This window comes from Neopelma chrysocephalum, unplaced genomic scaffold, assembly GCF_003984885.1.
Source record: "Neopelma chrysocephalum unplaced genomic scaffold, ASM398488v2 Primary Assembly neopelma1_22, whole genome shotgun sequence".
Classification (NCBI taxonomy): Eukaryota; Metazoa; Chordata; class Aves; order Passeriformes; family Pipridae; genus Neopelma; species Neopelma chrysocephalum.
The window spans coordinates 16,160,848-16,175,017 of record NW_020897689.1 but is presented as its reverse complement, the minus strand read 5'-3'; the positions used below and the strand labels follow the sequence as shown (position 1 = coordinate 16,175,017).

The 14,170-nt window shown below is 36.1% G+C and overlaps 1 protein-coding gene across 1 annotated transcript; it reads left to right on the top strand.

Moving 5' to 3' along the window:
* The first annotated feature begins 593 nt into the window (after positions 1–593).
* RP1 (RP1, axonemal microtubule associated) lies at positions 594–13,907 on the top strand. Its single transcript, XM_027675381.1, has 5 exons — positions 594–1,002; positions 1,039–1,232; positions 2,583–2,754; positions 4,216–9,347; positions 13,824–13,907. The coding sequence occupies exons 1-5, from the start codon at positions 594–596 to the stop codon at positions 13,905–13,907; spliced, it is 5,991 nt and encodes a 1,996-aa protein (XP_027531182.1).
* The last annotated feature ends 263 nt before the right edge of the window (positions 13,908–14,170 follow it).

The window sequence follows — 14,170 nt, the reverse complement described above, 5'->3', positions numbered from 1 at the left end:
AAACAAATGATCTGTCAATTTATGATGCAACTTCACTCTAAACATGTTTTATTGTGGTAACTGTAAGCAAATCCAGAGACTTTTCTCTGAATCCAGTGGATTTGATTTGGTATGAAACTAGCACATAAGATTGGAATGAATTGCACTGTCTTTCATTTTTGTTGTTTTGGACTGAAAAAGGCTCATGCCAAAACACAAATTGCTCCCTCCTAATAAGGAATTTTCTAATATCTGAAATATGAAAAGTTGTCATTAATTGTCTTCATCCTCAAGAAAGGATGGGCTGTCAAAGCACCTTCTTCTAAGGATAGGTCTCTTGTTGCAAAATGATAAGAGATTTGAAATGACACTGGAGAGTTTTGGGAATATTTGCAAGTAGGTCTATGCTAACTTAATCTGACAGTATTGGAGTCTTTGTGGAATTTAAAGATAACAGCTTGGATTCATTTAAATGCAATGATTTTTGGCACAACTTTCTGCTGTTGGTTTCTTATAAATCTTCTTTCTACACCTTTCAAAATAAAGATTGTATTATTACTAGTTATAGGAAAGGTTTTACACCCATCCCCTCTTTCTTGCAGATTGCTGTCAAAATGAGCGAAACACCTTCAACTAGTTACTCAGTGAATCAGCCAAACTCTTCTGATAGTGAACAGAGTTTATCCACACGCCATTTCAATGTTACTGAACCTGTTGTGGCAAAACGGATTTGCTTCTATAAGAGTGGAGATCCCCAGTTTAATGGGATCAAAATGGTCGTTAATAGCCGGTCTTACAAAACGTTTGATTCCTTGCTGGATAGTTTATCCAAACGGGTCCCATTACCTTTTGGAGTGAGGAATATTAGTACACCAAGAGGGAGACACAGCATCACCAATTTGGAGGATCTTGAAGATGGAAAATCTTATATTTGTTCCCATCAGAGGAAAATGAAGCCTATCAACTTGGAACAGGCCAGCAAAAAGCCACTGCCCTGGCAGATCAGCAGGCCTGTCAGTGCTCGTCGTCGAGCTGTGCAATTAGCAAGGGGGAATGAAGATGGATTTGGCCATAGAGAAAGAAAAATAATAACTCCCAAGAAGATGCTTGTTTTCAAAAATGGAGACGTAAGACTTAGGCGCACCATAGTTTTGGGAAAGAAAAATACACAAACATTTGAGGCCTTTCTGGATCATATGAGTGAGTTAATGCAATATCCAGTTGCAAAACTATATACCACTGATGGCAAAAAGGTGAGAACAAAGATGAGTACTGACAATTTTTTTATGATTGCTTCTAGATTATTTTAAATTAAAGAGGTGATTTTATCCATTATAAGCTTGGAACATGGGCCTGATGTAAGATCTGATGTGCTGAATTTCATGTTTCCTTTCTGTGCCTTTTCCCCCTTCAGAAGACCTACTAGCTTAGAGGAAATATACTGGAATCTTGCAGTCAGAGAGGGTGTTTTATTTTAAGCAAAAAGAAAAAAACATTTTTTTTCTCTTACTTAGGCCTCTTTCAGGCATGCTCCTGATTCTATGCTTTTACCCATTCACACAGAAACTTCCTTTAGGCTTAGAGCTGTTTTTCTGTGGTTTTGAATCTTTTAGAAACATGAACAGTAGCATCTAATAGCCAGGCATATTTTTATCACTGCACAAATGCAGAGCGGTTTACCATTAATGCCTTGGAACTCTGACACCTGATTGCCTATCATAGTTTTCAAAACATGGACCAGGTTTTATACCACTAAATTCAGATGATGCAGCACTAATAATCCAGATTTTAATCTCACACAGTGCTTTATATAATTTTATCTCACTTAGTGTTTTTTCTGAGTGTTGTTAAATCACAGAATAACACTTATGATTACACTTAGCCAATATTTAGCAATAGAATTCCATGCAGAGCTCCAAGAGTTCAAGGGCAATCTCCTGTTTACCCTCCATTTGGTGAAATTGTGTATTAGGTTGGAAAACTGTCCATATTACCTAGAAGTTAGTGAAGTGCAGTTTGTAAGGATTATCTTGCAATATATTTTGGAACATAAATTCAAACCAGTTAGACAATGCTCTGAGCACCTTGATCCAGTCAGGCCTGCTCTGAGCAGAGAGTTAGACTATATGACCTTCAGAGATCTTTTCCAATGTATATTGTTCTGTGTCCTATTCACTGGTGAAAGTATGAGTTGACTGCTTGCAGTGTATTCTGAATTTTTCCTCCAAATATGTCTTCATATGTTTACCTGCCTCCAAATGCATATATGTATTTTATGGTATGAACAGTTACTGTGCAACAATAAAACAAAATTACATGTGCAAACACTTAAATTATAAGAAAATTCTGATCTGGATTCAAGTTGCTTCTTGAAGTCATTTTCCAATATATTTATATAACAAGATTTGCCCCCACAGATATAGGAATTGCCTTATAAGAATTGAAAAATCAATTCCGTGCTATAATATATATTTAATAGTCTGCTGCAAATGAATGTAGAGACTAAAAAGTGAAGATATCAAAGCTTGAAAGGCATAAATCTCTTACATTATTTTTTTGTTACTATCCTGACAGAAAATTTCATGTTACTTTTTTTTTTCCAGGTTCCTAATCTTCAGGCCCTGATATTGTGCTCTGGAGCTGTAGTCGCAGCAGGAAGAGAGCCTTTTAAACCAAGCAATTATGAAACTCTTGGGTATTTACGGCCTGCTAAATTGCTTGGAATTGGAAATCGTGTGTACCCAAAAGCAAATGCCAAGTCAGAAAGTGAAAAGAGTAAGTACTTTGAAACCAATTTGCATTTTATTAATTTGTTTACCTCTCTCGGCATAAGACATAAACAGTGACAATCTTACTAGGATCAAGGATGTTCAGAAAGGCCAGTTGAAACTGTTTATATCTGGTATGACTCCTCTATAAGCTTAAGATCAAACTGTTAATTTTCTTTTTAAAATGTAAGTTTCTGTGGAGTACTCGACTAATATGAATATTTTGTTTCTGACAGACCTGCTTAGAACATGGATTCAAATCTATATTTTATTTTAATTCACTTGACTGTCATTGTTATTAATTTTTTGGTGTCATGGTTAATAATGACACTGGTAGGAGAGGAACCACAGGCTACTTCAGGCTCTTAACTGACTGAATTTCTTGACCAAGCATTTTTTCAGTTTTCAGAACTTAACCTTAACAAGTGGAGTTTTGGCTTGTCATGACTTACACTTCTTCCCTTGTCCCATGTTCCACATACACAGGAAAACCCGTCTCTTAATCCATTCGCTCATAAATTAATCATGTTTTTGAAGCTGCTTTTGTCTAAAGAGAGTGTCATCTGTTCCTATATCCTCATGGCTACAATGTATGTTTTTTGGATAAGTTTGGGAAAAGATACACAAATACGTACTTTCCCTTTGATTACTCACAGAATTGTGCCACTGATAAGGTCAGTATGCTAACACATATTTGGGCCATATTCAAAATTCACTGAAGTCTAGCAGTATTCTCATTGGCTTTGCTGAGTTTTGCACCATTGTCTGCAGTACTTATGCATGAATGTGTTTCAGAATGTCATAATTTAAGATCAGATTTTATAAGGAGTTCAAGAATTTCAATGTTTACTTCTTTGTAGAAGGTCAGTCCAGGGGACTGGATTTGAACCCTTTATTCATGTGATACTACAGAGGGTAGTTAATCATATACTGTAGATTGTTGGGTTAAGCCAAGGAGAGATATATTCACCTTGACTGACATGTTTTAGTACAACCATAAGAACTAACAGAAAATGGTATATTAATGATCGCTAAAGCATGAAGCAAAGCTGGTAGCTCGAAGCCCAAAAAAGTGAGGGCCTGTGAATGCTTTAGGCTTTGGAACTTCAAATAAGACTAGAGTTCTCTCATTAGAAAGAACCTATTGTAAAATAAAATTAAGTGGAGAAGTATTTAAATGCTTAATTATTTATTAAGAATTTCTTATATTTCTCTCTAAATGATTTCTTAAATGAACAGCAAGATTAATCATGTTTTCCTCTATACTTGCTAATGCAAAATAAATAAAAAATATGTAAAATAAACACACTTCATTAGCAACTTTGGTACTAATATTTCTCCTTTCTTCTTTTCTCTTTCTTTGTTGCCTGTCTGCTGTCTCATCATCTGGATCCTTATCCATGATATTTGTCTGCTCTGCTTTCTACTACTGAATGAATTTGTGTTCTTTCAATATGATTATTGGTAGTAAGAGGTGAAATGGACTCTAGCTCAAGATCTCAGATATTCTCAGTTTCTTCTGATAAAGGATCCAGCAATAATAACAATTCCAATGATAACAACTCAGATTCTTCATATGTCCTTGACAGTCGTAATGGGATAGAAGGAAATCAGTCAGTTATTGGTGAAGACTTGTCTGTGGCACAGTATCAAGATGACATTGAGAAATCCGTTCACCTTAATCAAGATGGAAGTGTCACAGTGGAAATGAAAGTTCGATTCAAAATTAAAGAGCAAGAAACCATTAAATGGACAACCACTGTAAGTCGTGCTGGCCTTTCTGATGACAAAAATATCTCAATTTGCAATTCTGCAATGAATGCAGAAGACTGTTTATCCAATGTAAATGCATCAGAATGTATAAATCCACAAGATACTCCATTTTTGAACAGCTACAATAAAGAAGAGGAAGACTCATTACAGCAATCCAATGCAGAAGTGTCAGACAAAGAATCAGAGTCTGATTTAAAAACTGCTGATTGTAATGTCTCTGATCAGAACAATTCTGCAGATCTAGACACAAGAAATGTATCTGAGGAAAATATCAGGCCTCGATTTTACAGGCCTCCCACCCCTGGGCCAAGGCGTGTTAGACAAAAGAAAGCAGTAGTTGAAAGTGTCACCTTGGTATCTGAGAAAGAGGTTCAAGAGAAGACAATAGGACAGTTTTCCTACAGTGAAGAAATAGAGAATGGAGAAAAAACATCTGAGTATTGCATGGTAGCTCATTCAAGCAGAAAAAAATCAAGTGTCAGTAATCCAAAATTTAGTGACATGAATGGCAATGGTTTATTAAAGCTTTCTTCAGAGAATATAAAAGAAGAAATGCTTTTTAAAATAAGCCACAAAAGCAGTGATTTATTAGAAACCAAAGCTAACATCAGTGGTTTCATACCAGCATCAAAAATTTGCCAGACAGCTAGACCAGGTTCAGCAGATCACATCCATAAGTCATGTGATATTAAACAAATAAAAAGATCACTGAGTTCTTTCATTACATATTCAGAATTATGTCAGTCAGAAGAAGAAATAAACTGCAAAGCTGCTGATTTTATACCTATTTCTCAAGATTCAGTGCATTCAACCTGTCCTGGACGTAGCCAGATGAAGGTGACAGTGCCTCCATGTAGTAAGGGTCCTACTGAGAAAATAAATCCTACAACTGAATTCTTTCCTACTGTTACTGAAAGTGAGAATCAAATCAGTGTCCGGACCGAATCTGTGATGACAACACAGTTCGTTGATAACAGTCAATCTGCATCATCCCTCACCAAAAAGAAGAAGAAGAGAAAATCATCTGTTTTTTTAGAGCAAGGTATGTATGAAAATCAAAAAGACCAAGACATTTCAGGGATAACTAAAAGTGAGGGAATGCATATCACAAGAAAAACCACACAGGATTCTGCAACAGAGGCTATGGATAATTATTCTGAAATGCCTCAGAAAAAAGAATCTGAATTTTTCATGAAAACCAATGATGGGTCTGTCAATTCAGACAAAAGCATATGTCCTGAAGAGGAGTTTTATCATCAGCATCCAGTGGAACAAAATGGATCATCATCTAATAAAAAAAAAAGAAGTAATAACAAGAAGTTGACCAAGGTAAAATTGAAGTCAGGCAAAAAAAGTAGTATCGTTTCATCTGAAAAGAGTGAAGATGGTCTAATGACAGTTAATTCAAACAATGAATCTGAGCACGGTCAGGACACATTGAATACTGAGAAAGAAGGAACATATCTTATAACCAAATCTTTCAAACAGACACCTAACACATCAGTGACTTTAAAGCCATTGTCAGAAGTGCCAAAGAATCTTAGCTTTGAAAAAGAAAAGGAAAAGAATAATTTGGAAAATTCACCATCAAAGAAAGAGAAAAAGCAAAAGGCAACCAAGAAAAATCTAAGTAAAAGTGCAAAGAAGTTATATATGTCAGAGAGTGCCATTACACTAGAGGCTCTAAACCAGGAGAGTTTTCAAGAGGAGGCTGGTGAACATTCACTAGAAAACTATGTCCAGTCTTGGCTGAAAAAATCATTATCAAATTCTGTCTTACCCCCTATAAAGAAAAAAGAAGGGACCGTCGAGAACAGCAATGCGAGTTTTTTTCCTGAAGAAAATATCAATACTTCTATAGATAAAGAAGCACGATTTATCACAAATAAAGTGCATATGACTGGAAAAAACCATCTGGTTGAACATAACCTAACCAAAAAAACTTTAACCCCTATTGGTGAATTGAGAGCTTCAGAAGAATCGGCAAAGAATTCAGGTGAAACACAAACTGAGTCTTTAATTCATGCTAATACAACTATAGTAGAAGCAGCCAAGTACTCACTAAAGTCAGAATTTCATCAGGACAGTAAGCTACACTTGTTTCATGAAACACACGACAATAATAAAAAGATGGCAGAAGCTGATATTCAAGATACCAACCTATGTCAAAGAAAAAAATCTGAAGTTGCTGTTCAAGTTAACAGCACAATTGTTAATGAGAAAATTGGAACTGATGTTCAGAATAATTGCATGTCTAGCATGTTGCTGAATGAACTACAGTCAACTTTGCTTGGTGTCCAGAAAGAGCATAGTGGATGTATAGGAAAAGCTTGCAGCCTTTCAGATCTTTCTCCTTCAGGTTTTGGTTCTTCCTCCAACATCCTCCTAGCTTGGCTACTGGTACTGAATCTGAGAGAGAGTTTGATTGGGACAATCACAGATGATATGCAAAAAACTGCCTGTAGCTGTTCTGAAATATTTACACAGTTACAACATCTGAAACAAACTACAGTTACAGAAAAAGCTGATGAGGTGAAGGCTGTCTTCTCGCATTTTCAACAATCAACAGAAAATAATTTATTACATTTCAAGAGGGAACTTGACAAGGAGGACTCCCCACATTACCATGAGAATATACCCATATCTGAAATTCGAAGTGGTATACATTTGCATGAACATGAAGAATCAGTTGAGCCTTGTATTCCAATGGACAGTGTCAATTCTGAAGCAGCTCTAAAATTATCTGGGGAATTAGAAAGCTGTTTTGATATACAGAATGATCTTTGCAGAGAAACAGAGATGTTAGACTTGATTGCTCCCAAAACACAGCTAGATGGTCAATATTCCAATACTGATTCAAATATCTGTAGCCTCGCATCAGCTTTAGAGACTCCTGAAAGAAATGAAGAAATGCCGTATAGCCTATATGAAAAATCACAAGTTAAACCCAGTGATGCATCATTTACTAATGAAGAGTCAGAAACTTCAGTAGAACCTAACTCAACAGTTCATAGTGTAACTTCTAATGATAAAAATTGTATTTTAGATCAGGATATTTCTGAATTAGAAGGTGAAAAAGATATTCTACATGTTACTACTGATAAAAGTGAAGATGAGGATGTTGATCTGAAGTCATCAGGTGATGACAAAACCTCCAAAAAACAACTTAAACTTGCTGCCGATACCTCTGTAGAATATAATAATGAGGATTATTCTATACAGGATGAAAAGGAAGATGCAGAAACTTCTGAGGAAAGCTCTGAGAGATTATCTACAGTCTCTCCATTATCATTTCGTTATGAATCAAAGCAAATAACAGAATGTGACACGAGCGAAGGAGAACAGAAATTGCAAGTAGAAGAACTGGGGAACAAAACGTGTTCAGACACTTCTCAATTCAAAAAATGCTTTAAAAGTCCTGCTACTTCAGACTGGTCAGATTACAGACCAGATAGTGAAGAGAGTGAATATAACTGTCAAGCATCCAGTGACTTGACCAATGAAAGTGGGGAGGAAGCAGCACTTGAAAAACAGTATAATACTGGCTATGTAAAAAGAACTATTGAACGGCTTTACGGCAAAACAGAAGCTTCATTTAAACCTGACTATCACAAAGGATTTCCTTATATGTCAAAAGTATTTCAAACAGATACGGAAGGATTCCACTCTGCAGTGGGAGAAAAAATAGTTTATTTTTCTCAAGAATCTATGTCTTGTTCTGCAGAGAAATCATCACATTCTTCTCTACCATTACAAGAATATCCAGTAAACACAAACAAAGATGGCAGTATATTGAGAAGAGAAAATACTTCTTTACCAACATCACAGTCTACTTTTAACAGAGAAGAGATAATTTGTACTAATGACTGTATAAGGGAATCTCCAAAGCAACACTGCCAACCTAGCATACAAGCTAGTGAAGATGAAGGAATATTGATAGATAAAGGCAAGTGGCTTCTCAAAGAAAATCATTTGATAAGAAGATCACCACCTGAGCGGATTGGAATGTATGGTAATTTGGATACAACGTCAAATGATACTAACAGTGATGAAGTTCCATACTCTCACTTTGGAAATCTGAATCAGTACCCAGCCCTCCATGAAATCTCTTCTTCAGAACTCGAAGACATGATTAAACCCCCTGAAAATCTTTGCAACTACTTCAATATGCCTCATAATAGTGATTCAGACCCATTACAGGATGAGTTAAATACGAAAAGCAAACCTAGTCGGAATGGTAAGATCCTTCCTGCAGAAAACAAAGAAAAGGTCAAACCGTCAGTCATGGCAGCTTCTACTTCCACACAGGCTGATACCAATTTTCCGGCATTTTCATCTGTAGAATTTAGAATGCCTGATAACAAAGTGCATCCATTGGAAAAGCCTTTAAATGCTGAACCCGTACAGTCTCAGCCAACTGATGTTAGTGATGCTAACAGAAGTGCTCTTCAGGAAGAAGACTCTCTGGATAGACTCCATGCTATATGTGGCCAACATTGTCCAATACTGATGGTAACAGTAATACCAATTAACGAGGAACAGAGAGGATATGCCTACCAAAAGGCATCTGATATTGAAAACCAGCTGGGTCCACACTTGCTGTCCAAAAAGAGCAAATATTTAGAATGGTCAGGTGAAGATTTAACAGATAAAATTAATCATGTGACTTTGAAGAATAACTCTATCAATAAGATTGCCAATAACATTTTTAATAGGTTTTATGCTGATAACACCTTAGATTTTATTAGTAACTTTGGAATACTTGCACCTTCAACTCTGAAAGACACAAATAATTTAGGGAAGTTACATACTACAGAGGATATCAATGTAAAATCCATGGAATTCAGAAATTGTCAAAATAATGTATCCAAACACATACCCAGTGATCTTGTAATAGGCACAATTGAGCTACCCAATGGAAAGACAACAACGTGTCAAACCTTAAGAATAAGTCTAATTCCTATTGTTGGAAAAAAAAACTCTCCCATGTTGGCAGATCCAGCAGCAGCCTGTCATTCTGAAACATTTCTGAAGCGTGATGCTTCCTTAAATAGCATTGAACATAAAGGCTCTGAAAATAAGAAAAATGAAAATGCCTTTCCTACAGAAGAAAAAGAAGAAGATGAAGATGAAGAAGACAAAGAAGAAGAAGTTTGCTTTTGTACAATAAACAATAGAAACAGTAAAGATGAGAAAGACTTATAATGAAGATCTTGGAATTTCTATAGCATTAGATTAGTGAAAACATCTTCAGAAAAAAAAATCACATAATAAACTGCTGAATGCCACACCCAATAAGGCTCCCAATATGAATACCTAGATAAATATAAATCACAATTTTATATCATTGCTGAAATACAAATATTACTTAAATTTTTATGGGAACCAACATAAGAAGAAAAGCTGTTCTAAGTCAATGATTTCTTGGTTAATAGACAGTTTTCCTCTGAAATATTACATGTTAAGAGATAGTTACATACTAATCATCTAATTTTAGAGAAATAACTACTGCTTGTTAGAACAGAGGACTGTGATTTGAAATACCTACCTGAGTTTTAAGATAAGATTTCTATATTTCATTACATTTGAGAAGGAGTTTGAAAATTGTCTTTCCATAGAAATGCTTTTCCTGGAACAAAATCAACTGATATGGTTAAATTGAAATGAAAAGCAGGAAATACTATTCAAATGCTGTAATACAATAGCAAGTAGGAAACAGAAGTCGTGTTAATTTTATATAGATGTACATTATCAAATTGCTATTTGGGTTTTTAAGGGCCAACTGCAGAATAGTTATGGGAGTAAAGAGATTTTTCAGTCTGTGTCTAGGATCATCCAGTCACCAAATGAAATTTGCCTCTTTTACCCAGAGGGCACAAGAAAAGGGGTGTATTTAGGAACTGAGAAGAGAGGCTGTTTGTCAGTGGACTTCCTGGCTCCTCTTGCCATATTTCCTTCTGAGGCAGCACCACTTACTTAAAATTGTTCTAAATATATTACAAGTTTTAGTTGTGCATTCGTCTGTAACCTCTGTGCTTTAAAGACAGTCCATGCGTTTTTAGTTTTTGTTTTGTTTTTTTTTGTAAATATGTTGTATTGTGAGAATCAGGGCATATGCAATATGTTCCAGGATCTTTCCATCTGTTATTAGAATTATTTTGGATACCTGTTTACAGAATTTTTTTAACATTACATGTGCATCGTAAGCACTCATATATGGTTTACAATTTTCAGTAAATGACTTTAAACATAAAAATGGAAAATATTTAATGTATATTGTGATTAGGCAGAATGTTTCAGTTTTTCAGTTAGATTTTAATTCCTAATACTGCATGGTACCTTGTTTCAATGTCAAGGAAGTCATACACCTGAAGAGAAGTGTTACTTTTCAGCTAGAGAATGAGAATTTTGCTATTCTGTACTCTTGGAGGCTGTGTCTAGAATAACTGGCACATACATGCTGTGATAAGCCGTGGGTCATTATCCTTTGATTATCCAGATTGGGGACCTAATAAAAGGCTGATGCAAATTCCTTTGGCCCAGAGGCTTTGACTGTCTCCATGTGGGATAGAAAGCACGTGAAGGAAAGAAGTTGGAACTGAAGCAAAAGGTGTTTGTAGTACAGGCAGAAAACCTAGATGCATTCTTTTTATGAGTTCTTTTTAGGAGTCCAATGGCGCATATATTTCCCCATAAATAACTGTTATGTTTCTGCTGTTTGAAACAGTGTATTCCATGTAATAAACTGATGTTGCAACCCTAAAGCAAGATATATTGTCTAATATATTTAATATCAAATAGCTGTGTGTTATTACTTATGCTGGCTTTGTTTACGACGTTCTTCTGTTCATCTCCAATTTTTTTGGCATCCTCCTGCTCCAAGTGAAGAATCTCAATGGTACTTTTTCATCCTTTTACATGTTGATACAGAAATAAAATGTACGTTTGGAAAATGAAGCTCAAAATTACTAGAATCCAACTGAATGTCATACAGTATTCTGAGTACCAAGCTTCTAATAATTCTAAATAATATCTAAATGTGTAGACAGACAAATTAACAGCTATGTCTCCATCACTCACAGCCTTTCTGATTCACAGCACCCTGTACTGCATTCACAGCACCTTAACTTTATCAGATCAAGGTTCAAGAACCTTTAATCAGATGCTTATTACTGAGTTACTGAGAGTTACTGAGCAAACTAAGCACTCAAAAGGTGAGATGCGAGGTACTCCCTGAGGTTACAATTACCAGAGGCCACAGCAAGCAGTGAAAAGATTGTTATATTAACTGAGAGACTTGGTTCTGATTTCAGGATGCTAACTGAAAGACAAAGAATACAATGGTGACCTCGGAGCTGGAAAAAAGATTGACAGTGAGATGTACCGTACTATCATAGGGTTTATATATTCATTAATGGTTCAGAGAAGATCATAGAATCACAGAATTGTTTAGGTTAGAAAAGACTGAGTCCAACTGTTAACCCAGCGCTGCCAAGTCCACCACTAAACCATGTCCCCAAGTGCCACATCTACATGTCTTTTAAATACCTCCAGGGATGGTGACTCAACAACTTCCCAGACAGTCTATTCCAATGCTTGACAACCCTTTCGGTGAAAAAATTTCTCCTAACATCCAGTCTAAACATTCCCTGGTGCAACTTGAAGCCATTTTCTCTGGTCCTATTGCTGGTTACTTGGTAGAAGAGATTGACCTCCACCATGCTACAGCCTATACACCTGTGTATATATATTCTATATACAAAGATAGACAATATCGAATGTCTCAGATATGCAGATAAAATAAAATTGCTTTCATTAGGTAAGATGGAGAAGGCTGAAGAGAGAATCTCACGATGTTGGTGATTAGAGCAACATACTGATTGACAGAGGGAAAAACACCATGAGGAGTAACATGAGCTACTTTATATAGGATAGAAAACAATTCAGCAAACGTTCAAGGGATTTATATAGAGTATGCCATTCTTTGAGAAGGAATTCAGTTTTTGTCTTGCCATTATTAAAAAAAAATAGCCAGCATAACATATAGATCACATTCCCAGGAAGTTTCAGTTAATCTAGTTTAGTGCCTCGCTAGAAAGAAATCACACAATTAGGTAAGTAAATCCATATAATTACAAAATCTCATGGTCAAACTTTTTCTCTATAGTCACTACAGGTTCCACTAGAGGAATGTTCTAGAGCTTGATTCCTTTTTTTGATATCTGTCTTAACTGTTTTCTAGTTTCCATCCTGTAGGGTAAAACACACGCAAGTATTCTTGCCAAGAATTGCAAGGCAGTGGAATGAATAAAAAAAGGTTTATTTCAGATGTAAGGACTCCAGGGGAAAAAGGCTTTTTATATGTTCTCTCTCTCCTCCCCCACCCTCTCTGGCCTGAGGAGGCCTTGTATATGTCTGCAAACATGTTATCTCTGTGCATACCAGGGTTAGAGAGACCTTGCTTACAACTTCTCCATGCAACTTTCTCTGAAATGCAGAAGGAAGAAAAAAAAATCTAACCCATTTGAGAAGGCATTTTACAGTCTTTCTGCGTGAAATCAAGTTCTAGTTTTCCACCACAAATTCTTCTGAAATTATACCTATCCCTATACATCCTCAGCCTAGTGATGGTTAATTTCTGTATACGTATCCCAAAGTCATTATTGTAAGCCGTATTTAGATATGCCTTGTCCTCCTCGATATCTGTCAACAAAACCAGACATTCTCTTAACTTTTTGTCCTACATAAATATTTTATCCATTTCCTCTAGTCATCATGGTTGTAATTTCTGAAATGCATAAGACATATTTCTCTTACTTGGAAGGATGTCAGAGGAAAGGAAGAATGTTTAATTGTTTAATGTATCTCTATTAAACAAGGAACTTGTCTTTTATAGCCCTAATGATATCAAATATTATTAGTCTAATCACCATGTTAATTCGCAGTAAGAATTTTGGGGAATATTTAATGCAATTTTCCTACCTTATGTCATGGGTTGAACCCCAGCTGACAACTAAGACCCACTCAGCCACTTGCTCATTTCCCCCTACCAGTGGGATGGGGGAGAGAATTGGAAGAGTAAAACTGAGAAAATTCATGGGTTGAGATAAAGACAATTTAATAGGGAAAGCAAAAGTCACACACACAAGCAAAGCAAAACAAGGAATTAAATCATCACTTCCCATGGGCAGGTAGATGTTCACCCATCGCCAGGAAAGGCAGGCTTCATCAGGCATAACAGTGACTTAGGAAGACAAATATCACCACTCCAAACACCCCCCTTCCTCTTTCTTCTTCTTCCAGCTCTATATGCTGAGTGTGATGCCTTATGGTATGGAATATCCATTTGGACAGTTGGGGGTGGCTGTCGCAGTTGTGTCCCCTTGAAGCTCCTAGCCTCCTTGCTGGCAGGGCAGTACGAGAACAATAAAAAGCCTTGATGCTGTGCAAGTGCTACTCAGCAATACCAAAACCATCCTGTATTATCAACCCTGTTTTCAGAACAAATCCAAAACCTAGTGCCATACTAGCTACTGTAAAGACATTTAAGTGTACCCCACCAAAAACCAGCATACCTTAATGAACTAAATTAAGATAAGAGGTTAGGTACACCTACCTAGAGTAAATTAAATGTTTTATACTTATGTTTA